Source organism: Chaetodon trifascialis, chromosome 9 (genome assembly GCF_039877785.1).
Source record: "Chaetodon trifascialis isolate fChaTrf1 chromosome 9, fChaTrf1.hap1, whole genome shotgun sequence".
Classification (NCBI taxonomy): Eukaryota; Metazoa; Chordata; class Actinopteri; order Chaetodontiformes; family Chaetodontidae; genus Chaetodon; species Chaetodon trifascialis.
The window spans coordinates 20,435,571-20,461,764 of NC_092064.1; the positions used below are offsets into that span (position 1 = coordinate 20,435,571).

The following is a 26,194-nucleotide window of genomic DNA, read 5'->3' on the forward strand; positions in this document are numbered from 1 at the left end:
ACAGAGCAAACATACAGTAGATCATCTCACTCTGACCATCTCTCAAAGACATTAATTCACCATTATTTTTTTGTGTGGCATGCAATATATTTCTACTTTTCTTCGACAATTATCATTGCATCAAACCAATTACATAGATATTTATATCTTCATATAAATACATGGCTTTATTCCCCTTCTCTGTCTCAACGTCATCCCTCACCTCTCAGTTTAAGTTGCAGGAGGGCAGTCAAATCAGCGCAGGGTCACAACCAGAAATCAAAGGCTCCCCTGTGGGTCTTGCTCATTGATGAGCTGGGTGAGGAACTATTTTCACAGCTGGAGAGTTAAAACTGCGTGTGTCTGGAAGATTTCTACTGCAGCCACAGCCATAACCTCCTCCTGTACGGTGAGGTACAACTGGATAATCCAAATGACCTTCATTACAACAGCAATATACAAGCCCTCTAGTACGAACAGCCAACCCTCTGACTTTCAGCAGTGATATACTCTGTTTCATAGACATAATACAAGTCTCATTTAAGATATTTTGGTGTATCACATAGCACAATAAAAACATTACAAAGGCATGAACAGTTTTTACTTTTTAATTTCATTTTTTCTCTCATACTTTGATAAAGTAGATACTACAAATAGATATCATATACTGTATTATTACAGATTACCATAATGTATAACATTACTGTAAATTCTTGTGTAAAACACAATAGACAGATTTTTTGTATTTTTTTGACCAATGAACTGCAATGCGAATAGACATAAAAAAAAAAAAATCTGCTTTAAACAGTCTTCAAAATAGAAAAAGTTTAATTGAGAAATCTGGTGTAATTCTGGTATGAAAGCACTGTACCATTCATGCAGATATGTATCCAGTGTAAAACAAGCCTCATATATTTTTGGAATAAATCCATTTTCTTCCACTGTGAAATCCAATGAATGGCTCTTGAAAGCTATTTTACAGTCTACTCTGCCTGCTGTCCTTTTCATTTTACTGTTAGAGGACAAAGCAACATGTCATGACATCGACATCTTCTTGCCAATATCTAAAGGGAATGAAAGCCCTCTTGGGAGCCTTTTCTTCTTTCTTTCAATCTGTTACTTAATTTTTTTTCTCCCACTCTGTATAGTATGTCTGCATGCGCTGTAATAGAATCCCTGTAATTCCAGGTCAGAGGAATCACTTTTAGTTTGACTCTGGCCCTTTTGCTCCCACGAAAAACATCCCAAATGAGAACCACCTATGAATTTCCAGACCCCTAGTTCCAAAGTTACAATAACAACTTTCTCGCTCCAGGCAGGGTTTTCCAGTTTTCCCTTTAAAATGTTCTTTTCTTTCCTTGTGCTGTTTATTTTTTAATCCACATTTGACACTTTTTTATAATATTTCACAAGTCGTGATCCTCACAAATCCACGTGAGAGAACATGTAGAGTACCTCACAGACATAAGTGACTGTGTGTCTGTTAATGTTTACATTCGGATATGCCGCTGTCCTCCCTCAGTCTTGTCTTTTTCTCACAGTACGTGTACATATGTCACCTTTGAGTCTGTGCCCAGGTGGTTTTTGGCGAGGCACTTGTATGTGCCAGAGTCTGAGGTTGTGGGCCTCTGAATGATTAGAGTGCCCTGAGGGTGAAGCATTTCGCTACCCATAGGTCGGCCTTGTTCTGCTGCTGACAGAATTGAGTGATCGGGCAGTTCCCATGTGATTTCTGGCTTGGGGATCCCAAAGGCGACACAGTTGAGCTGGATAGATATCCCGCTCACTGCCTTCACGTGGGGAGGTGGCCCTTTTGTGATCCGTGGAGGGTAGGCAATGATAATGACAGGAACAGTGAGCACAGCCTCCCCAGCATCATTATGAGCCCTGCAGATGTAGTTCCCTCGGTCGTGTAGAGTTGTATCCTGAATAACAAGAGTACCATTCTCTAGTAACTTGTAGCGCCCGAAGACTTGAGGCCGAGTAAGAGTGTGGCCACCAGGAATGGTCCAATAGATTCTGGGTCTGGGACTCCCATCAGATAGACAGTGAAGGAAAAGAGGGTCTCCAGACATACTCCGTATGATGCCCCTTGGCCTTGTCAGAATGTAAGGCTTCTGCCCAACATCCAAAATTATCAGCTTCTCAATATAACCCATGAAATTCCTGGCACCACAGCGGTACTTCCCAGCATCCTCTTGGTGAGGATTGTAGATGACTAAAGTCCCATCACTGCCTAGGTGATAGTGAGAGCCACGGTTAGGTTGACCAGTAAGCCGTGTTCCATTCGGCAAAGTCCAGATGATCTCCGGCATTGGGTGTCCATTAGCAGAGCAGTTCAGAACTGTGGTTTTCCCAATACGAGACACAACACGTTCATTGAAGGGGTTCTTGAAGATGGGCCTTCGGAGCATACCGGTCACCTCCAGCTGCACAACCATTACTGCCTCTCCTCCATCATTCCTCGCCACGCAAATGAATTCTGCTGTATCAGTTGGTCGCACATTACGAATCTCTAATGTTCCATTATGGTGGACATTAATCCTGCTGCCAAAGTATGGTGCTGTTAGAAAGATGTTATCAGGCATAATCCAAGTGATACTAGGAGTGGGATCACCTTCAGCTTTACAGTCTATTAATTTCCTGGAGAATTTAGCAGCTACATCTTTGATTACAGTCCTATTCTGCTGGTAGCCATTGATCATTGGTGGATTCCCATCTATGTCAAGCTTGTAGACTTTTCTATTTTCTCCAGCGGGGTTGCGAGCCATACAAACATAATCCCCAGCATCAATAACCTTCACATCCCTGATATCCAGAGAGCCATTGACATGCATTAGGTAGCGTTCATTAGATGCTGCAATCACATCGTTGGTGGGCAGCATCCACAGGATCTTGGGTTTGGGCTCCCCAAGTGCTTCACAGTCAAAGCGGATGTTCCCTCCAGGCTTCACCCTGGCATAGGCCTGGCTGGTTGGACGTATCCTGGGAGCAGCGGTCACTACGCTGATATGTACAAGCATCTCATCCTTGCCCACCTGGTTCTCAGCATAGCAGGTATAGTCCCCTTCCTCTGAAATACCAACCTGGAGAAACATGACACAGTGATTTTTATTTTTTGAAAAAGTTTTATGTATCATCAAGGAAAACAACATGCCATTACGTACCTGGTTTAGGTAGAGAGTTCCATTGTCAAAAAGTGTATAGCGCCGTGCTCGTCCTCCTCCACTGCTGGCATCAGACTGAAGTGCACTGTTGACCACTGTACCGTCTGGCAGACCCCAGGAGATCTCTGGCTTTGGTGCTCCAGAGGCTTTACAGTCAACCTTCAGGTCCTTACCATAGGGCACCTGCTTCTTTCCATAGAGCTTAGGCTCTATCTTGGCTGGCTTCATTGACACACTGACCCTCATGAGTTGTAAATCATCACCAACTTTGCTTCGTGCCACACAGAGATAGTCTCCAGCATCTTTGTCGCTCACAGTGCTAACAGTAAGTGTACCATTATCGAGGACCTGAATTCTGCTTCCCATCCTGGAGAAATACATGACAGAAAATTACAGAGACTTAGTTTTGGGGATGCCAGAATAAAACCTGATCAAATAAAAGTGAGCACCATTTACTATAGTGAAGGACAAGGACGAATGAGACATAATATTGTGACTTACTATACTGGTGTCAAGCTAGTATTTAGAGAATGCAAGTACTGTAATACATATAGTTGTAACTGTTCATGTGTTATCTTGAAAAATAAAGGCTTGATGGCATGGATTTTGCTGTGCATTCCAAGTGGAGGAAACTAATTGTTTTAAAATGTATGTAAAGTACACTACTTTGAGAAAAAACACATAAAGTAATATTAGATTTGTTACCATTCTACAAAAGCTGAGTCTTGTGTTTTCATACACCACAGTCATGTCCATAATAACACCAAAGAAATTTAGAATTTTACAACAGAGGGACACGGAAGAAACCTAAATGACAACACAAATGAGGACACTGTGGTTGAAAAAATGTTCAAAAAGTTCAAAATTAACAAAGGAAAACTGGATTAACTACTTACAGCAAACAAACACAAACATAAAATCACTTGCGAGATTGAAGAGAGTAAAGATTTTATGAACTGACCACTAAACCGAGCCAAGGCCTTGGCAATGAACTGAAAAACATTAGCACTTCATTGTCATGTGTTTCTTGAAAATAACAAGCTTTCTGTGTTGCTCATCAGCTGTTGCTTCTCTGATGTTGCATGCATTGACAGAAGTCAAATTGTTTACAGACCAAACATATACTCTAAGTACACCAATATTCTTAAATGCACTCTCCAATAAATATATTTTGAGGTTTCTTTTTGAATGCCAAATATTTGATGTCGTGGCAATGATATATTTGAAAGGAAGATGACTAACATTAATGATACAATAAAATGACTTAGTTTGCAGTCATCCTCCTTTCGAATTACTATTTTTCTTTAACATGTAGACCTACTAAATGTACATGTTTGTCATACCGAACGGGTCAATGTTGATGAAAATATAACATGCTATTAGCATGCTATTAGCATTAGCAACAACTATAGCCTAATGATGTCCAAGTTGACAAAATACCCTCAGACCGGAGAGACCTACTGTGTCGTCCAAGTTCGTAAGTTTCTTTTTTCTCATTGAGGTTTAAATGATAGTTCTGTATGCATTTCATGTTTTCATTCTGATTACCCTTACCTCAGTATGGTCAAGAAACCTTGGGGATAACCCAATGTCAATATAGGAAACCAAAAATAATATGGAAACCCTAGACTTGAAATGAAATGATCCCTTAGGATGTTGCAAATCCCTCCACTTTAGGTACTTACTGCATAAATGGAGATTCATTGCGGAGTTCTGCATGGCCTTAAAACTGCTCAGAAATGTTTAATGTATCTATTTTGTCCAAAATGTCAGCCAGGTCTGTTTTAACTTTTGCTGGTAAGTGTGCTGTAAATGCTTGCATCTATTCTTGTGTGCATTACTACCACTGATCAAGTTATTCTTACCTGTGCCACTGGTCCACCACAGCTTTAGATGGCAGCCTCCACATGATCCTGGGGTTAGGGTCTCCTGTAGCTGAACAGTTGAGTCTCAGCTGATCTCCGAAGAACAATTCTGTCATGCGCTGGGATGTTTCCACTATTTGAGGTGCAGACTCTCCCTTCTCAACTGTCAGGGTCACCACCCTTCTCTCTGAGCCAGTTGAGCTGGTAGCAATACATTCATATTTCCCGCTGTCTGCTTGACTCACACCCTTCATGTGGAGGGTTCCATTCTCATACACTGACATCCTTGTGTTACTGGCAGGTCTGTTAGATCGTACCATTGACCCATCATGGAGGACCCAGTGAATAGTAGGCTGAGGGCTGCCTTGGCCAGTGCATGGTAGCCACAAGCTTTGGCTTACAGCAGCTTTCACCTGCTGTCGTTTCTCCTCCACAATGCCTGGTGGAGCTGCCACGACCTGCAATCGGACTGTGGCAGTATCAGCTCCAGCTGGATTACTGGCAATGCATTTGTAATGGCCTCTATCATAAACAGACACCTGCTCAATGACCAGAGTCCCCTCGGTAGATACTGATACCCTACCCTTCTCTTTGTTCAGACCCCTGACCTGAGTTCGGTTGGCCAGGATCCAGGATATCGTGGGTGTGGGCCGACCCTCTGCTTTACATTTCATCTCTACAGTGTTTCCTGCATGAGACTTAATGTCACGCATTTTTGGCTCGATGATGCGTGAGGGGTAAGCCACCACAGAGAGGGTGACAAGAAGTTTATCTGATCCATGCTCATTCTCAGCTAAACAGAGGTACTGGCCACGGTCCTTAATGTTGGCATGCTGAATCGACAGCGTGCCATTGCTAAGCACTTCAAACTTGCCCATCCTCCCCTTAATGGTCATGGTGCTTCCTGAAGGAGAGAAAAATTGATTTCTTCTAAGAAACATTCAACTTAAAAACATCCAAGAACAATTCAAAACAGATTCAAAACAACTGGAAAAACATTAACCACAGGGATACTTAAGGTTTCTTCTTGAAACTCAATTCATCCCCTATTGTGATTTTTTTTTTATGTTATTACCATTTGTGCTGTTTTATGTTCATTTTGATGTTTTCAATTTGTTTTCATGTTGTCATTATGCCATTAAAAATGGCTTATTCACACAAGAAACACCATGGGTTCATAATTAAATAGACAAGGATTTAATTATACACATAATTGCTCCAAGACAATGTCACAGCCAAATATACTGTTTGCGAACCCCTTCGTTAACTTAAGCAATCAACTGGCTTTCATTTACTTAGCATTAGCATTTCTAGATATCCTAGATAAACAGCTGCACCTGAAAATAAAGGATATAGTTTTGGCTGAACCTGAACCTTTTGTACAGTTTTTTTTAAATAATAACAATATTAGAACAATACCTGTGCTTGTGGAGAAGCGCTTCCAGGTTATAGTTGGCGGAGGGATTCCAACAGCCTCACAGGGCAAGAAAGCATCTGAGTTGGATAACACAGTGAAGCTGGCGGCATTGCCCCCTACTATCTTAGGTTTGCTTGTCATAATCTCTGTTGTGGGTTCAAAGCCAGCAATATTGGAACTTGTAGCTTCATTGCCAGTGACTTTATTATTAACACTAGAGATGGTACTGTGTCTGCCTATGTTGTTGTATGGGTCAGGGTTGTTGGTGTATCCTTGCTCAGCTGTAAGGATGGTCATCGTGTCAAAGGTGAGGCCTTTATCTGCATCATCTCTGGTACCACTGCTCTGCACCGTAGGTCTGATTCTCCTCATTGGTGGCCTATGAGTGCTGTGACCATTGTTCCTCTGTGTTGGTGGTCTGATGTTGCTGTGGACTCTGGGCTGAGCTGTTGTGTAAGGTCCTTTGGTAGTTGGCATGAATGTGGTGGTGGGGGTGAATGTGGTTGTGGGGATCCCAGGTGTCTTGGTTGTAGTATAGCCTGGTAAACTGCTAGATGGGCTCCAGTCAAAGTCCTCATATAAGTCAGTCTCTTCCTTTGATGTTTGGTCAGTGGAAACAGCTATTGCAGTTCTGCCCTCTTTCCTAGATGGGGTAGTCAGGGGCTTGTAGAGTGAAACAGTCCGTTGTGGAAGTGTGGTTGTCTCCATTGTAGTTTCCATAGTTGTGAACTCTGTACTTAAAGTCTCAGTTGTGGTGGTAGGGTGCAAATTAGTGATTGCAGTTTTCCTGAAGGGTCTCCTGCCCCTAAAGGGCCTCCTTCTCCGCCCTTGCCGTCGTCCTGTCCCACCAGGCCGCTGTCTGTTCACAAACCAATTATCAGGTAGGCCCCCGGACCCAGATGATATGGCTTCATCGGGATTTTCGACTGAAGGTGGTTTGACAGTAGGTGGGGAAGGCAGAGTCTGCGATTCTGGTGGTGTTTCAGCAGTGGTGGAGGATCTGGAGTAATATGATGAACTGGTAGTAGTTAGATGGTGAAAGCTGGGTCCCAATGTTGTGAACTCAAAATCTGCAGAGGACACATCTCCATCTCCATAGTCATCATCTAATGAGCCCTCTTTGTCCCCTGTCTGTCTGGATGGGGGCAGAGTCTCAGGTTCAGCCAGTGAGTCCGCAGAAATGGAGGGAGTAGGAGCAGGGGCTGTGGTTAGGGTTGCTGTTGTAGTTTCAGCTGTAGTAGCAGTCGTAGTTTTTTGGGTAATGAATGGCCTCCTTAGCCTGCCCAGTATCTTTTCCCTCCCTCTGCCCCCAAACAGTCTGTCCCATGGAATCCTTCCACGAATAACCTTAGAGGCAGTTGTAGTAGTAGTGGCTGTGGTGGACATTGATGGTTCTTTATTTGTGGTCAAAAATGGATCAATTGTAGGGTCAAACTCCGGGGCATCAGCTGAGGTTATGTAGCCACTTGAAATTTCTGGTCTTGATTCTGTATGGCTGGAGGGGACATTTGAAGTAACATAATAGTTTGTGGTAGAAGTTGTTGTTTTTTGTGCAGTGGCAGGTCTCTCTGTTCTGTGTAAAGATGAACTGGATGAAGCTGCTGGTTTCACCTCATGCACATCAGAGGTTGCTGTCTTTTTGCCGTCATCACAGTTGCAGTCTGAGGGAAAAAATGAAGAAAAAAGAAACAGATAGACAGAATATTATATAGAAGCATACACTGAACAATTCAGCAAATATTTAACAACAGCTGTGTTTGCTTTCAAAATAAGGTTGCTTACCTGTGGTTAGTTCAATTCTATATGGCACTGTGGCATTCCCTTCCTTCTTCACTGAGGGCTGTTTAAGTTTATTGATGAAGGACTGTATGTCAGCGATCCTGCTGGGTTTAATTATCCTCCTGCGGCCTTGGAAGGTCCTCCTGCGCCCCCCTCCTCTGCTGTTCTTGTGTGGGATGATATGGATCTTCTGTCGGGAGATGATTGTGGATCCAGCAGGCAGGCGTGGGGATTTGATTGTTTGGGTAGTGTGGAAGGTGATCTCATCTTGTTGTCTCTCTGTGGTGGTGACGGCTGTGTATGTCGTCTGGCTTTCTGGATCCGTGGATGTGTGAACAACTAGTTCCACGGGGCCTGGGCCATCCCTCATTGGAGTGACATTAGGGTCTGTGGTAAATGAGAGCGCCGCCCAAGTGGATGTCTCCGGCTGTGCAGGCTGTTCTCCTGAGAACTGGAGCTGAGTTTCTTGTGACGAGTCAGTCACAGTAAGTTGGAGAGTGACTGGGTGCGCGTTTGAGCCTTGCTTGGTACTTCTTTCCAGGGCATAAAACTCAGAGGTCTCATCAAAACTAGAAAGGGCTGTGTTGTGTGAAATAGTGCTGTACGGCGTAACTGCTTCACTTTGTTTTTCACTTCTTTCTGTTGGATTGTTTGTGAATGTGAACTTGATTGGTGTAGAATCTGACTGCATATATGACTCTGCTGTTGGTGTGTTCTTATTTTCCGTCACTTGACTTGAATCAATGTGATTGCTGATTTGATGTTCCTCCACTGTTGCTACCTTGCGATGCTGATCAGTCTGTGTGGCTGTTACAGTTTCAGGTTGCCTATTGTCTTGTCCAAATATTCTACCTCTCTGTGGATTACCTGTAGCTGGTCTGACTATCCTAGGAACGATGAGCAGATGATCTTCATTACGATCCTCACCAGAGCCAATTTCACCATCACCAGATAGACCAGTGTTTGAGTCCACATTTTTCACCCTCCCTTTCTCTGTGTTAGGTTTTATTCTTGATCCATCTTGAGCCTTTTTCAGAAATTCAGCAAATTTCTGTGGGTCCACTTTCCTGGAGGTTTTATCAAAGACCCTACTACTCCAGATGCGCCGGCTGCTAAATGGCCTCCTTCTCTGCGCCAGTCTACCTCCAGCACCTCCTCTGCCTCGCGACCTGACTCTGGGGTAAGGCCGATCTGAGGTGATGGTCCTGGATTCCTGCATAGTTCTGTTCAAGGGACTGGAAGAGGGATTCTCATTGAGAGTGACTGTGTTTTCAGTCAAGCTGGGGTCAACCTTGTCCCCCATCTCTGTTCCTGATCCCTCGCTGTCCAAAACTGTGACTGCTTCAGACTTCTCTTCAGTCACTGTCACCTGAGACACGAGCAGGTCAATTCCAAGGTGATTAGCAACTAAACACCGATAAAATCCTCTGTCCCTTGCTGTGAGACCCTGAATCAGCAGGGTTCCATTATCATACACTTTCCTGTTCCCATGAGACTTGTCCAATACTGAGTGATCAGGGAGTATCCACTGGGCCGAAGCCTCAGGACTCCCTGAGGAGCTACAGTCAAAAACCAGATTTTCACCCAGTGGCCTTGAGAGTTGAACGCCGTTGACCTCAGCTTCTTCCACATCAGGGGACAGAACAGTCACTCGAAAGGTGAGGATATCTGCATCCAGGTAGTTTGTTGCAATGCACCGGTAGACGCCTGTGTCGGAGGCATCTGCACCCCGTAGAGTGAGCTTCCCTTCGGCAGTGATTATGATCCTCCTGTCCTCACTGGAGTAAGGAGCTCTGACTTTACTTCCATCTGGTAAAATCCACTCCAACAAAGGCTTTGGCTCACCTTGGATTTGACAGTTCAATTGTACTACGCCACCTGTTGAAAATAAAATAAATATTTTATTACAGTAATATTGCTTTCATATTTAAAATTCTCAGCAGATTTTTCTCATAGAACATGCATCTGTTAAGAGTTTAATTATAAGTAGATGAGAACTGAAATGAAGGTCATAGCAGTTGTCAGCTAGTTTATTAATTAAGTTCATTAATCTCTAACTCCCACCTGTAAGTACCGTGTGCTCAGTCTTGGTCTGATTATCTCTCTTGATCATGGTCCAGGAATAGCGATCCCTCTTAGGTGATGTGTTTTCAACACGTAGGTTGACCAGAGACTGATACTTAATGTGCAGAGTAGAGTAAGTGGTAGTAGTGCGGTCAAGCTGGAAGCTCACCTCTCCCTGCATCAACCATGGAGGGGAGGCTTTCATCTCAGCCTCAATGTTTGTGTGAATTCCTTCTTCTCCCTCTTTTGCTTCTATTTGACTATACCTGTACACCATTTCTGGGCTTCTGGCAAGCATTAAGCCTCTCTCCATTCTCATGGGAGAGTCACTATAAGTGGCCAGGATCTGCCACAGCTGCTGTATATGTTCATAGTCAATATTACACACCAAATATGTAGTTATGGCAGCAGTAAGTAAGGTGACATTGTTTCCCTCCTCCTCCTGTAAGGTTTGTGTCAGGTTCTCGAAAGCAGAGGGCCTCTGGACAGTGCAAGACAGGCTGGCATCATTGTGAAACTGGTTAGTTAAGTTCATTTGTATGGAGCCTAATGGGGCAATAAAATCCTTGGGGGAAACTGGAGTAAAGTCCCCCTCATCCAGGCTGATGTTTTTCTGCTTTAGGTGGGGTTGGATCCAGGGTTTGGTACAAGTAAAGGCATCACTGGTGAAATGGGATAGAGGTCTGTTGTGGTAAGGGGCAGGAGTTTCACAGACAGGGCACAGCTGGCCTCTTGGATATCTCCGGTCTCGCTTGCATTTCAGCACACCTGGAAACATTTAAATCAAATGGTGTAGTGTTAAGCTGGTTGCATGTAAGAAAAGAACATTTACAGTTTCCATATTATGGGCCCGCCAGACCTAAAACTTGTGAACCAGAAAAGATCATCATCACCACACAGAACTGTAATTTATGAGTTGACTTTTATATTAGCTAAGTCATGAGTAAAATGTATTACTTTTGTTCTTCTGTGTGTTTAGTGTTTTATGAGAAAAGGAGTTGATCTTTGCCTCCAATGATGCCTCTGCACAGATTTATATGTTTCACTTGGATAAACCTTTTGTGCTTTGCATACAATCACATGCACTATTAGTTTGTAGGAGAAAAAGCAGACCACTTTAAAAGTCTAAGAAGAATAACCTATTAAAGTACTAATGCAGTTAGGAACTTTACCAGATGTGTAAAGCTGCTCGCAAATGTGGGTTTACAAAGATCAGTGTTTATCTTGCATTTATGCATGGAAAAATTATTAGATTTAGAAATTCTTCTTCATTAAGAAAGAAGAGGCAATCTTCCCTTGTAAACATGTTACAAGCTCACACCTCTCTAAATGCTTCCAGACTTTTTCAAAGCAAACACACACTCCTCACCTGTGTTCCTCTGTGCCCACACTGAGAACCACTTCATACGGCAATCACACGTCCACGGGTTGCCATGGAGGAAGAGGTTCTCTAACTGGCTGCAGCCTGAGAAAATACTTGCAGGCAGCGTGGTAAGGAGGTTGTCTGACAGGTGGATGTTTCTTACTGAGGACACCTTGAACACCTGGCTGTGCCTCAGTGTGATGAATGTGTCTGGGTGGAGCTGCTGGAGGTGGTTCCCCTCCAGGTGGACAAGCTGCAGGTTGGTAAGGCCATAAAAAGCCTCTGGGCTAATGAAGTCTATGTGGTTGTGGTCCATGTGGAGTCTCAGCAGACTGTCCAGGCCTTTGAATGTCTCTTTGTTGATTTTCTTTACTTTATTAAAGGACATCTTCAGGACCTGCAAGAACATTGAGAAGGTGGAGATGTTTGTCAAAAGAATATTGACTTACGACTATGTGTTATGTTAACACAAGCACATTAACGAGAGATGCCATGAAATATGAAAACAGCAGTATAATTTGGAAATAAGTTTGGAAAAGTGTAAAAGTGTTTAATTTTTGTTTGGACTGTGACAGAGAGGAATCTTTAGTTTGTGTTGCTGATAGAGAGGATTACATTATACTGTTGCTGATATGTTGTTATAAATCCATTTCCTTGAAGATCAAACATCAGTGGAAGTATAACAGCAGATATCAACACCAAGAACCCATCTGTTGATGCACTGAAACATAGTACATTCTTGATAGTTGTGTGTCATCATGCACAAATGTTGAAGTTTGCCATAGGATACTGGCAGGATGCTTATACTCCAGTATGTTCACAAGACACTGAGAAACACACAATTTTACCTGTAAGGACTTGAGGTCTTGGAAGGCTCTGTCTTCAATACTATGGATGGTGTTACTGTGCAGCATCAACAACTCTAAGTTCTCAAGTCCTGAAAGATCATTTTCTCTCAAGGCCGTTATACTGTTGTACCTAAAGCAGGGAAATGAAACTTCAGGTTATCAGTTCAAATGTACCACATACTATTTTACAGAAGTTAATGAAGAATGAAAATTACTACTTCATAACAGCGACAAATTAAAAATGCAGTATACTCTGTGCTATGTATGTGGTAGTGTGGGACTTTTTTTGTTGTTGTTGGAGGATACAGTAAACAGCCGATATTGTTTCCAATACCTAAGACAGTTTGGTTTTAAGTCTGGAGATACTTCAGTTAAAGATCCTGCACTCCCTCACAGGTGTTTTGAGTTGTACTGGCTGATTAGACCTCTTCTTAGATTTAACTGGGGCATTGCAGGGTCACCACACTTAATGTACAAATAAAAATGGTAAAGCTCTATACTATCTTCCCTCTTTTAAACGTAACAAGAGACAGAAATCAGGTACAGGCACAGACCTGATGGTGTGATGACACCAAAATTTGAAGAATGGAGCAAGTGTTTTCCACTTCTGGTCCTGCTTTTCATGCCAGACATTTTGTCTTATCATAGCAGAAAAAGCACAGGTGTTACACATAACATTAATGATGAGTTCCACATGTCCCAGTAAGCCATGCCACTGAGCCAGCTTACACAAAAGCAGTGCCTTGGAACTGAGACTCCTAAATGGAATGCAGCCATTATTAATGTTATTAATTATAGCGGTGCTAATGGTGCCATAACATTTGAAAATGTCTGCCCTGAATATGTTCTGTTCTGGTCTGGCCACACCATTAGGAGAGGTCTAATCAGGCACAATAATTGGAAACAACTATGGGCATGCACCATAGAGTAAAATTTTTTATTATTTTTTTTCCCCCAAGTATGTTTACCTAGAGGACAGCCACACAGGATGTCTGAATCGATGTTTTTGTGTCTCATATATTGCCTGGACACCTAATTCTGGCGCCACCCATCAGATTTCTATGATGCTAGTAACGGAGAAGCTAGCAGGTAAAGTTAGCAAGAGGACAGGGCGGGACTTAAGCTCTTCCTTAGCAAAGAAAAAGATTTTGCTGCAACAGTTTTTGAAAAATGGGAATCCAGAACTGAGGAGCTAGCAGGTATTTCTTGGAAAATTTTCTTTATAGTTTAAATCGTAGCTAGTTAAGATAGTTGTTAGTTATGGTTGTTGGCTAACGTCCCCAAATTAGCCGTTTTAGCCTGAGCTATGTTAGCTTGTAACCTAGGTGTGCTAGCTACTGTAATGACCAATGAATGAAAAATGACTACCATTTGAATTTTTATTTCAATTTTAACCTGTTACTTGTTTTATTATTAGTGATGATGGCAAGGTTAGTTTAATGCTTAACTCTGAAAGTGCAGTAAGTTGGCTTACTTAGCTAACATTATTGGCAGTTTCTCTGTAATGTTTTTCCCGTTTATACAGTCCCGTTTAAACCAATCACTATTCTTCCAGCAGAGTACGTGCAGTTCTCAGATCAGCTGTAAACTGGAAAGAAAGCGAAAGCTCACCCAAGGTTAATTCTTTCCACAGCTGGCTGGATGTGGTCAGGTATTGCGGTCAGGTATCTGAAGGTGCAGTGCACTTCGTTGGGTAAATGGCAGGCGCATGATTTGGGGCAGTCACCGCTCGTCGGCAGCACAGCAGCCAAGAACAACAGAGACTTCAGGAGCCACCTCCGCAGGTACAAAGCGTTGCAGGCGCACACACTCATTGTGCACGGCGGTGGGACTTCAGCTGCACGGGAAGGGGGGCTAGACTTTGTCCTGGACCATTAATGAAACCCACCTGGAGAGAGAGGCACAGCGTGTTGAAGCGTTAACTTACTCCAAGTAGGAATTATAGATACAGTAGATACATAGAATAATATCAATTTTATATCGACTAAAGCGGATAGACTGCTGCAAAATTTGCATCACTTCACTCAACCTTTTACAACTCATATTCACAATCATTTATTTAGCTGTTCTTATTTATATGCATTATTAATAAGAGCACGCATAATTATGATGGAAATAAAGTTAAACATAGTAAATCTTTGCATGCAAACTCCTATACAAACATACTAAATTCTATTTATAATCGCAATCTGCAGTTTCCCTCACCGCGCTTCAACAGCTGTAGAAAACGGAACTGATGCACTTGTAGGAATGTAAATATCCAGATGAAAAGGGTATAAAGTCCACATTCAGTTTCAGTGCCTCTCCAGTTTGATTGCACTGTGTCTGAGGCGCGGAGGGACGGGAGTCATTTCTGTGTGAGCGCCTGCAGTTGAGCGCACTTTGGTGTCCTCCGCCCCCCTGTAATCTGCCGCAAAGTAATCTAAGAGTAACTGCCGCTCTGAAATAGGCAGGGAAGTGGTCTGCTGGAACTACCACGACAGACTGTTAAATGCCATCAAAAACACAGTCCTTCCTCACAAGGGGGACAAGAGTGGAATTATTAATTGCTGCCAAGATAATAAGATGTGATTTACATGATTACGTTTTAGAAGTAGGTCAGCACATTGTTTTGCACAGAAGCAGAGCTTAGAAGAAGAATCTAAATGCTTCCCTGATGTGATTTATTAGATATAGCTCCCGGATAGATTTCGGATTTTTGCTTCTTGGCTCTTGACTATAATGACAAATGGTACGTAATTCAATTTGGACATGGTATGACAAGTGCCCCAAACCTGTCTTCACAGCAGACTCTTTGCTAAACTCTCCACATCAGATAAAAGCACCACGCCGATCAAGGACAAATGTGTCACACATTAGCTCAATAAGCTGTTATTTTCTTGAATCCTCTAATGTTATTTGTGTGTTTTGCTTATAATAGAAACCACAAACCAACCATCATTCCAGGCATGTGGGGGTCAGTTTCTTTTGTTTGTCCTTTTTCCAAAATCCAGTTCCAGTTTTCCAAATCCAGTCCCACAAATCAGCATATTTAAAGGTGAAGACTTTTCCTGCACATTGTTCTGTTTATGGACAGTAACTGTATCAGACGTTACATTATGGCTGACTTTTTCCTGTACCTTAAAAGTACATTATTATGATATCGTATCACATAGCACCCCAAAATCCTTAAATTGTGTCCCTTGAATTCAACCTGCATTTTTAGATAAAATGATAACTGTGATAAGTAGATGGCAAACATCTACTTGTGATTGACTCACTATGACTGTCGCCATAAGCGTTCGCATTACTTGTAAACAGTATTCATGCAACAGTACTCATCAGAGCACAGCGGCCACAAGCTGTCTTTAAACCATCTAATGTGTGTTTTGGGTTCCCAAATGCTGCTGTACGTTCCCTCTCACAAAACCGCTGCTTCACCATATCCATATCTTTTAACATCAACAACCACACACACACTCTGGACACACACACACACACACACACACACACACACACACACACACACACACACACACACAGTTGCACATATAGGCACATGTAGGATGTGCAGCGTCCTTAGTAACACACAGACAGTTAATGACGACGGTATAACATTTCAGCCATATTTGAAGCGCAGAGGAAGAGGCAGATCGGAGCTTAATTTCAAGTGTGTTAGTGGGCCGGTAATTTGCATGGAATGAGGGTTTATGGGGATCCCTTTCATCAGTTACTTCAGGTCACAGGTGTGGTTGGCATGTTCTGTTGCTGTTGCCATCAGTGTTGTTTACTTGAACATCTGGACAACACACTAACACATGTGGACAACAACAACTCTTCTCTTCTCTTCTCTTCTCTTCTCTTCTCTTCTCTTCTCTTCTCTTCTCTTCTCTTCTCTTCTCTTCTCTTCCTCACTGATGACTAAATCAGATTTTTTTTTATGCCATGTTTTTCACCCACAAACCAAGAAGTATAATTGGTTTGTTCCCAGCTGCTGTTACTGTGAATGAAGAGTAATGAACAGTAATGCCACAGTCACTGTGCGGGTAAGACGTTCTTCAAATATCTCAATGTTTCACACCTGATTTACCAATAGTGATAAGGGAATGGCCTCGCTATCGTCAAAGGCTATTCCCAGACTTGTTGACTTCCGCATACGGGATTCAGTTACCAAATTTCATACCAACTGGTGTTAGTGACTGTCTATTTTCCTCGCCGCAGGCTAATCTCGGTACAAACATCTTAATTCAATTATGCCGGATTTCATTTCATTCTGTTTCTAAACCCCAATCAAAGTGGATTTAGTCTGTTAGCAGAGAAGAGTTTCTCTTTGAGGAAGGCACGTAGTAGAGTTAATTACGTCTTGATCCAAGCCGTCATTATAACTGAGGATGGCAAATCGCATTGACAAGAAGCTTAGAGGGTTGAGGATAGCAGAGGATGCAAGAGCCTGCAGCAGGTTTTGTGTGTGTTTGCATGTGTGCAGATTTGTGGCCAGTACAATATGGTTTGTTTGTGATTCTGCTGATCACAAAGTTGATTCTTGTCCATCATTTCTCTTGCCAAAGAAACTGTTTCCCTTTGGCTTTAATTTACTTCAGATGATGGAGTACTACAAGCGCAGCTGTATTATTCTTCAAGCTACAGTGCTTCAAATGTTCTGGGGGTAAAACTGGGATTCCTGGTGGTTTTTAAATGGCTTTGTATCTGCAGCATTTTGTTTGATTTAAGGAGATTCCTCATGTTTGCATACACAGTTTATCCCCTCACTGACTGGCTGACAGCAGGAAATGAAAAACTGATATGGCTCTCTGCTCTCAGTGTGGGCTAAAGGAGTGCGGAGGAACGGGTCGGCTGTTAAAAGTCACAGCTAGCTGGTAGGCTCTGAGGAATCTGTAGACACATACAGCACTGGCCTCGGCTCCTCACACTCACACTGGTTAGGACTGGGGGCCCACCTCTGTGGGAGGTGAATGACAGGAATAGTGTGGTTGGGAAAAAATATCACCTTACATGAGACGCTCTTTCAACATCCTTGACATGTTTTTCCTCATGTGTGGAATACTCTTGTAATAATTCAGCACATTTTGTGTTCTTTTGTTTCTTGTGTTACAGTAACATCCTTCAAATTTCTTCATATTTCCAATGAGACACATACAGTAAAGGTATTTCTAATTTACAATAGAAGCTAATTTGCCTGTGTATCGGCTCACACATGGTTTAAGTTTAATTTGAAGTGGTGCTGGGGCTCTGTGTGGATCTAATAGGCAATACCATTAAAGTTTATGTGTTTAAAGATCAGTTTTTTTTTAGGTGTGCTGGCTCCAGCAGTATGTTTCACACAGTGGTACGCAAACAGAAAAAAACCTTTTTTGTAGTTTGGATAAAGAAGCATAAGCATCAAAGTGACATTGTATACACAGTACACGAAGGCAGGAGGAAAAGTTCAGACATAAGCCAACAATGTGTGGACTGACAGCGAGGAGTTTTATTTTTTTTTCTTTACTTTGAAGGTCCTTTTAGCATGAAAGATGCAGGAGAATCGGCCAGCAGGCTGTTACAGTTTGGTTTCTCAATTGTTTAGTCAACCACTCCAGACCAATATGGGCTGGAAGCTGTCCATTCTCTGTCTCTCATCCAAAATGTGCTTTTATTTTTCTCTTTACTTTCCTTTTCTACACAAATTGTAGCATGAAATTTCAAGGTAAACAGTTTTTGATAGATGTCAATTTCTGTTTTGTTCAAGCTGCATGCAAGCATCCATCTTCGTGTAATGTGTTTTATACTGTTTATTCACTATATATTTAACGAGCTGTTCAGCGTGTGCTCCTCTCTGACTTTCCTCACATATTACATCTGATTCCTCTGTTCTTTGAGTAACCATAGCTATAATTAGAGTATGGAACACTAGTCTTTTGTTTGTGGTGGATCCATGTGTCACAAATCAATAACTTGGTAGCACATCCTTTTTCTCCGGAGCGATGGTATGCATCCCTAAATTGATGTAATGACTCATGTTTACACAAAAAAACTTCTGTGTGTGTTTATATTTGTCATGAAATGAAATATGGTCCGTCTGTGTGAGCGCAGAGCAGTGTGTGTGTCTTTTTGGTGTTAGGTTAGAGCAGTCCAGTTCCTGGAATTCAGGTCTATGACTTCACTCCTGCACACGCTCTCACTCAGGTTTCATGGACTCTCAACAACACTGATAAAAAGGAGCCCAGTTCACTTGACTCGTGTGATCAGTGTGACATTAGTCACACATGTTAACAGCCGTCTGTCGTGAGTCTGATGTTACCTGTGGCCTTTCGGGGTCATGACACGGCATGGCTGCTGCGGTTTGGCACAGGGAGGCTGCAGCAGCTCAGAACATATCTGGTTCAGTGAAGGACATGTTGTGTATTTGTTTTTTTGTTTTTTTCCTAAGACTTCTCCTACAGCACTTTTAAATGCAGTTTGTGCTGATAGACCACGGTGCCGAGATTGATGATAAGATGATAAGTCTTGCCACATTAAACAAGGTCACTGGAATTTGATTTCTGGAGCAGTTTAAGTTCAGCGGCTTGATTAAAGGTACCTCAGCAGCAGCAGCAGCAGCACTACAAAGAGAAGATCATGCTTCATTTATTGCTCACTTCAAAACATATGCCCCATATTATTTCTTGAAAAACAAACAGTCATATCACGTTTCCAGTACAGATCCCAAATTTGTGATTGCAGAAAAGATTAAGAACTTGTTTCACAAAGAAAGAAGAACAAAGAAACAAACAAAGAAAGAACAAATGACTCTTACGTGAGAAGTGAAACAATTTTTAAATCCCTACTCTGGTCTGCTTAGAGCATCTCTAACTCCTGGACAGTGACCCTCCCTGACCCTCTATCTGAAGGACACTGACCTTTTGTTAGAGCTTAAGCCTCTGCTCTCAGTTGGTTTCAGATGCGATGATCAGAACCATGTGTGATGACTTTTGCGGACTAGGCCTTCCACTGGTGTGTGAGTGGATCTATTTAATGCCTCACTTGCTTTGTTTGAATCAGTTCCACTGCTGCGTCAAATTGAGATATGTACCAGTAATGTTATGTCTTGTTAGAAACTGGGTCGTTCTGGGCAGTTTGTAGGATAGTAGTAGTTTGAAAAACACGTCCAAGTTGTCAAATTGTGCATAATTTGGAGCTTTTTGTTAAAAATTGTATGCATATTAATGGCTGTAGTAGTCTTAATAAGCAGTTACATTCATATCCACATGCATATATACTTTTAGTAGAAACATGGTAGTGTAGTGTTTGTCAGAACTCCTGTCAATCAGTCTGGGAGTTGCTGCAAGTTTCCAAACTTGGGTTTTCCATTGGCATGCTGAGGGCTACATTTTTATTGACCTTCGAATCAAATGTCATACTTTTTGTAAACTACATTTTTTCTTGACATCTATCAGCTTCTACCATCCTGAATGCCAAGACTTCCTGCATGAACGTGCTGCGGCACCACCCGGAGCTTTAAGAAACATGACATCTGCTGACATAAATAGTCTGAAACGGTTAGCACATTCTTATTCCTCTTGTGAACATGTGTGCATGATGACATTTGTGTACATACATGTGAGGCTATATAATATACGGAAGTGATGTGTGTGTTCACTCTGTGTGTGTGTGCATGTGTGTGTGTGTGTGCTTTTGACATCCTGACTGAGCGCCAGAAACGTTCAAGTGAAGTTGGCTTTGAAGTGTTAAACACCTTCCGCTTGAGGAAGCTGCTCGCTCTATTTATATTTTCAGTATGTGAGAACATGAATTTCACTGATACATTGTTGTGATTGCTTGATCAGTTGATTGAATTTTAAACCTATTGATTAGCTAGAATCTCCATTGTATAACTCAACTTTTTTCGTTTTTTTATTCACTGTGAGAGTCACAAATCAGGGGTTTGTGGAACCGGGCCGTGGTGCTGCAGCGTGCCCTGCAGTGTATAGATACACATTTCGAGCTCAGGTCTCAACTGAGGGATTTGTACTGAGCCATAGTTGGAGTTTGGAATTTGGTGATATTTTTACTCAGAAAAGTTATTGGATCCCTCCAAATCCACATGGCTGTTTGGCATTGACCTCGTCATCGCTGATTTACGAACATGTCCCCCACTGTCGTCCGTGTCAGCAAGCATGTAAATCACGGCGATGTTGAAAAAAGTTTTGGCGACGTGGAGGATGCTCATGATAGCGAGATGATGATTCTGAGCTGGCGGCTTGATGAATTTCTGATGGATGTTTGTTTTCCAGCTGTTCTCATTGTAATAACTGTAATGTGAGTACCTGAGGGCCAGCGAGTATTTTTGTCTTAAAGACCAAGACAAAACAAAACCATATGTTTGGATTTTGGCCTTATTGATACACACAAGAATAGAGGTTAGAAAAAACTGGAGTGAGAACGACAGAAGTAATTTATCACTGAGTTTCCTTTCCTCTCACGTTCTATACGGCCTTGGAAAAACTCTGGCTTGGCTCTGTTTGAATTCTTCACTGGCTTCACTTGTCACTCTCCAGAATTCATCAGGCTTTTGCTGAACAGCGTGGGGATGAGTTACGTCAGTTGCTCTCTGAGCTGAACATTGTCATTTTATCTACAACCCCTTAGCCAACCCCTCCTAACCCCGACTCTGAGTGTGCAGCATAGACTGGAGGCAGCAGTCAGCGGACTAATCTACACGCATACATTGATTGAAACGAACAACACGGCTAAAGTAACACGGAATAGAAGTGGAAAACATTGATTAAATTCTGTAGGAAAGAGGCACAATCTGCCAGCAGTGTCAGAGCTCTGTGTTCACTCATGAGATTGAAGGCTGATGGATGTTGATCTGAAATATGTGCAGCTGTGATAAAGATTAGAATATCAGTGACTCGCATGGCTTTTTTTAAGTAGTTCCACCTTTATCAGTCAGTCAGTTTATTGATGGATGGCTTTACTATTAATACTGCAGTCTGTCTGCAACCATTTGCAACCAGTGGTGATGTTTATCTCCAGTGATGTCAAACTACAGGCCATTCTGTAGCCTCTCCCAGCTTTCTGCTTTAAACAACACAGAGAGACATAAACAATACTTTTTTTTCCAGTATGCATTACTAAACTATCAAATTACCTTCCAAGATACAAGTGTTGGTTGTTTGTACCTGTAAACCTGAGAAATATAGTCATAACAAGGTATAGTCATTCTCCTGACCTGAGAAAACTGTACTCAGTTGTTATTGGCGTCAGCCTTTTAATCAGCAACTCTATGGAATGCATAAATATGTTCAACTCACTGGCCAAACCAGAACTAATACAAGAACAACGGCCCTCTGAAGAGGCACCGAATCTTACATTTGAACTTTGACCTCCCTATGAGACACCTTTCGTGGTTATTGAGCATGATGAAAAACTTCTGCAACTCTGATTTATTGGTTACTGCATGCGGCCCTGTGATGTCACAGTGACTGGCCTGAGTGGGCACTGGAGCATCCTCAGGTCTTTGATTGGCCTCAGGCTTTTAAAAAAGGACAAGTTGACATTTGTGTGTGATAACACAGAGAAACTTTCAGGGAGTAAAGGAAAACAAGAGGAGAGAGAAAAATTCATTACTTGCTAAGCCAAATACTTTAAGCAGGTTAAATGCATCATTGAGAAGTGAATGTAGTAGATGGATATTCCAATTCTTTTTTCCTGTCAATGACAAGAGGGTTTCAGATCTGTAACACATTATTAATGGTGTTGTGAGGTATCATTTGTCATGCGTAGAGTGATAATGAGAAACACAATACATCTCTTCTGTGATTCATCAGTGGTGTGTGTTATGCACAAATAACTTGTAACTCTTAAAAAACAAAGGGGGGTTGGGGGGGGGGGGGGGGGGGGGGGTGTCCTAACTTATGTGTGCAACATATGCACCCACTCAAGTCTTCAGCTGTAATGCCCCACTGCTCCACCTGTGCATTCATGCTGATCTGCGCATGCTGTCTTTAGATTCAGCTCATAAATAGTGCTCTGGATCAACACGCTCAACTCACACAGTGGGACACAATGAAGGGGTGCAAAGATGAAACTCCTTGAGCCGCACACATAGGAAACCATTTGTTATTTTTCCCCTCTTTTCACCCTGTCTTTATGCATCCCTCCTTTTCTGCCGCCTGGAGCTTGTGAGTCAGTTTCTGATCAACTGTAAGGTATTTTTACTGCAGGGAGAAAAAAACAGTTCAGCGCTTCAATATTTTCCGTCCACCTACTTCACGTTATCTTTACTTCTAACAGTTGTTTTTGCCCTTGGTGGAAACGTCACGAATCTGTCACACTGTCCCCTTTAATCATTTTGGTGTTGTTGTTTGAGACTTGTGAAAGGGGCCTGTTATATTTGTGCCTGTGGCAGATGTATGTGGCCATTGGTTGATGTGCAGTTGTATGCACAAGCATGTTAGTGCATGCGAATGTGTCTGACCTCATTCTGGTATGTATAAACTTGCCAGGAATACATAGTGTCATTCTAGAGACTTGTAAACTCGTGTGTTTACAGCTTTGTTTATCCCTCTGATTGCAGTGATTAGCTCAACCATGGCAACCCTATTCAACGGTGCCATGGACATTTTCTGTATTGCTTCGTAGTGGAATGAACGCTCTCAGCTAGTCTGCTTCTCCAGATTGCTTCGGTCTTGTTCAGGCAGGTGAATACAAAGAGTGTTTTATGTTGCGAGCTGGTTCTTAGATTTGGTGTTATTGTGCAAAGATGACCAAAACACTGCATGCTCTGAAAAGACATACGGTGAAGCCAGCTGCAAATCTGCTGACAAAAGTATCACTGTGATATCAATAGATTGCACTAAGGTCAAGAAAATAACCTTGAATACAAAACCATAATTTGAATACATGGTACAGTAATGAACATGAAATATACATATTCACTTGTTTTACCTTTGTGCAGTGAGTGAGGTAAAAAAAAAAAAAATCTCATATTTTGGAAATAGAGCAAGTAATACCGAGGACGTCACAAGCTCGTGATCTGGCTGGTGTAGCAGGACTCAGCGGTACACGTTATCTGCCCCTGTCTGTTAGGGCTCAATGATTCTGATGTACAGGAACACCAGGCCCCCCGCTGCACTCTGAGCTTCCTGTCATGTTTAGCTGCTGTGGCTCCCAGTGTTTCCAGAGCTTACAGCTATAGGCCTCATGGACTGAACATGAAGGAAACATGACAACATATGTTTCTGATCGAATGCTCCTGAACATGTGCTGGGTGACCCAGGACCCTGAAAACCAAAGTGTCCTGCACCACCTTTTTTATAGCTATTTATTTCCATGCCTCGTGGTCCTTTGGGCCCTAATGGCCCCAATAAAAACAGTACATGCCGTTGGAGGATATCAAGGCCCTGCTGGTAGTGCTGTATTTCTTGCTCTCTGTTTATAATCTTTGTCCTTCATCTGCACATACATAAAAGCACCACATTGAACACACGTGCAAGTTAATTAATTAAAGATGTATGTCATTAATGAAACACAGCTCTCACTTTCTCCTTGCATCAAGACATAACGAAAATATGTAAGAACTGAACAACCATGCAAGAATGTAAGCAACCCATTAAAGTAACACTAAATATATTTAGTGTTACTAATTAAAGGTTAAAAAATGTTTGGCAAGAATATATATTGCTATAATCATTACATTGCAGACGGAATAACAAGAAAGATGTGCACTTCCTGACCGGAGTAAATCGTAGGCTTTAGTGACAGAAGTTATGTGACTGATCTCTCTTGTAGCGCTAAACATAGAATGGAATCCAGGAATGAAATCCAGGCTTTTTTTGCAGTGCATATGCAAACATGATGTTAGTAAAATGATGCAGCAGGTGAAGATGACAAAGAAGAGCGGCAGGGTTGTATTTTGATGGGAGGTATTGTTTGTTGTTATTACTGGCAAAGCATGCGTCAACAGACATTGACAAGTTGTAAGTTCAAATTTTATAGGAACCAGTGATATCAGTTCTGTTTTTGTTATTGGAGAATAGTTTGCCTACATGCCTCTTTCTCATCAGCTGTGTGACTCCTACCTGTCTGACAACACAACAGTTACCTTGACTTGCCACTTTATTTGTTTGCCTACCTGTTGCCCATCCCGTGATTGCTTGGTGATCGTCCTTGTCTGAATGTGAAAACGAGCTTTGTTATCTTGATAACGAATTAGCTCATGATTTCCAATACAGAATTGCAGGAATGGGCGGTCTCTGCTACAAGTGAGCACGCAACATGACGGAATTTAAAAAGTTTATATCTTAATATTAATAAGTTTAAAATAACACAAATAGGCCAATAATGACTAAGCAAGGTTCCCATCAGCATGACTAGAACTTTTAAGTCAGAGCTATTAGAAATAAAGCTCACTGACTTGCAAAATTCCCAAGGTGCATTGCTAAAATATTGTCCGTGTACGACCTGTCAATTAAATCATCCCTGCACAGTCAATGTAATGAGCTCACATGTCTCAGATGACACATGTGGCTCAGAGATCTCAGTCAGACGAAGCAGATCTTCCAGATTTTTCTGTGTCCTCAGTGCTGTCCAAGTTTTCTGTCACAGGAACAAATCTGAGTGCTTTACAAGTCCTTATATCACCCATCCAGAAACCTCTCACTTTGAAAGGCAGACGAGTCAGCCTGTTATCCTCTTTGACCTTATTTCTTACGGAACATTAAGACAGTATCTGGTTTTCACTCGACGGCTCCACAGTGCTGCATTGTTCAACTCAGGAAGTGACACAAAGGACAGCAATGAACAGCAAAGGCAGGCTTCCACGTTTCCACCCTCACATGAAAAGGACAAAACCTCCACTTTTACGACTTATTATCAGTGCGGGGGCCATTTCAGATGATGGAAACTGACAATATTATACTGCAAGAGGCTTACCACAGGAGTTGTATAGTAGATTAAAGAGAGAATATACAAAACCAGACAAGAAAAACAACCTGCGAGTTTTAGAGCAGCCACTACTGTTGTCATCAGAGCAGTCTCAGTGGTGTCAGTGAAACCTGCATGGAGGCTGCATCATGTTTTGGCTTAGAAATATTGGAGATCCTCATCCTCCTGAGCCTTTAGCTGCTATGGGCCAACTGCTTTAGAGGCCAAGGATTGTGACAGCAACCACACAGTCTATATAGGATTATATCAGCAGTATTTTGTAATGTAAAATGATTGAGTGCTTTGCTTTACTTTCTCAATAGCACTAACCTTTTCTGTTGGGGACTTGAATTTAGGAAGTGTTGCACTGCGAAGTGTTGTTTATATTCCATCATAATTTGAAATCCCTTAAAATGTTCTATTAAATGAAAATAGGATGGAAATATCAGCAAACTAAGGAGTAATTTGTTAAGTTGTTGTGCCTGATCCATTTAGTCTCAGCTCTCCAGTGTCATGACTCTGGTTTTTCCATCTTCTCAACTCGGACAGTGAACCAGAGCAGGGAAGTCCGGCTACTGAGTAGGAAGGAACATTTCAACTGAACATTCAACTGTGACTCAGAGGTGTTACACCATATGTTACATGGTGTGGCTTAGTCATTAATGATGACCGGTCTGTGTGTCACTGAGTCAACTGACATTGAGATGTAAGCCATAGTTTGGGTTTGATTCACGCATCTTTGACCTTTCACCTCTAGGTGTCAGCAAAGCAACATGCCATGCAACCTTAGGGACCTCGAGATGTTGACGTAACAGAGGGAGGCTACA

At 42.1% G+C, this 26,194-nt stretch overlaps 1 protein-coding gene across 1 annotated transcript; it reads right to left on the reverse strand.

Moving 5' to 3' along the window:
- Positions 1–1,514: 1,514 nt before the first annotated feature.
- igsf10 (immunoglobulin superfamily, member 10) lies at positions 1,515–14,296 on the reverse strand. The gene is made up of 9 exons (XM_070970885.1): positions 14,094–14,296; positions 12,483–12,612; positions 11,641–12,031; positions 10,272–11,039; positions 8,211–10,085; positions 6,431–8,089; positions 5,012–5,915; positions 3,147–3,513; positions 1,515–3,065 (listed from the first exon to the last, which is right to left on the reverse strand). The coding sequence occupies exons 1-9, from the start codon at positions 14,294–14,296 to the stop codon at positions 1,515–1,517; spliced, it is 7,848 nt and encodes a 2,615-aa protein (XP_070826986.1).
- Between the last annotated feature and the right edge of the window lie 11,898 nt (positions 14,297–26,194).

What these genes read in the sequence shown, in the direction of transcription:
- igsf10 (XM_070970885.1), bottom strand. Translation starts at nt 14,296, where the DNA reads ATGAGTGTGTGCGCCTGCAACGCTTTGTACCTGCGGAGGTGGCTCCTG. An exon ending in GCGCTTCTCCACAAGCACAG is followed by an intron (nt 5,916 to 6,430) that starts GTATTGTTCTAA and finishes TCTCTCCTTCAG; the next exon opens with GAAGCACCATGACCATTAAG. An exon ending in GTGGTGGACCAGTGGCACAG is followed by an intron (nt 3,514 to 5,011) that starts GTAAGAATAACT and finishes GTATTTCTCCAG; the next exon opens with GATGGGAAGCAGAATTCAGG.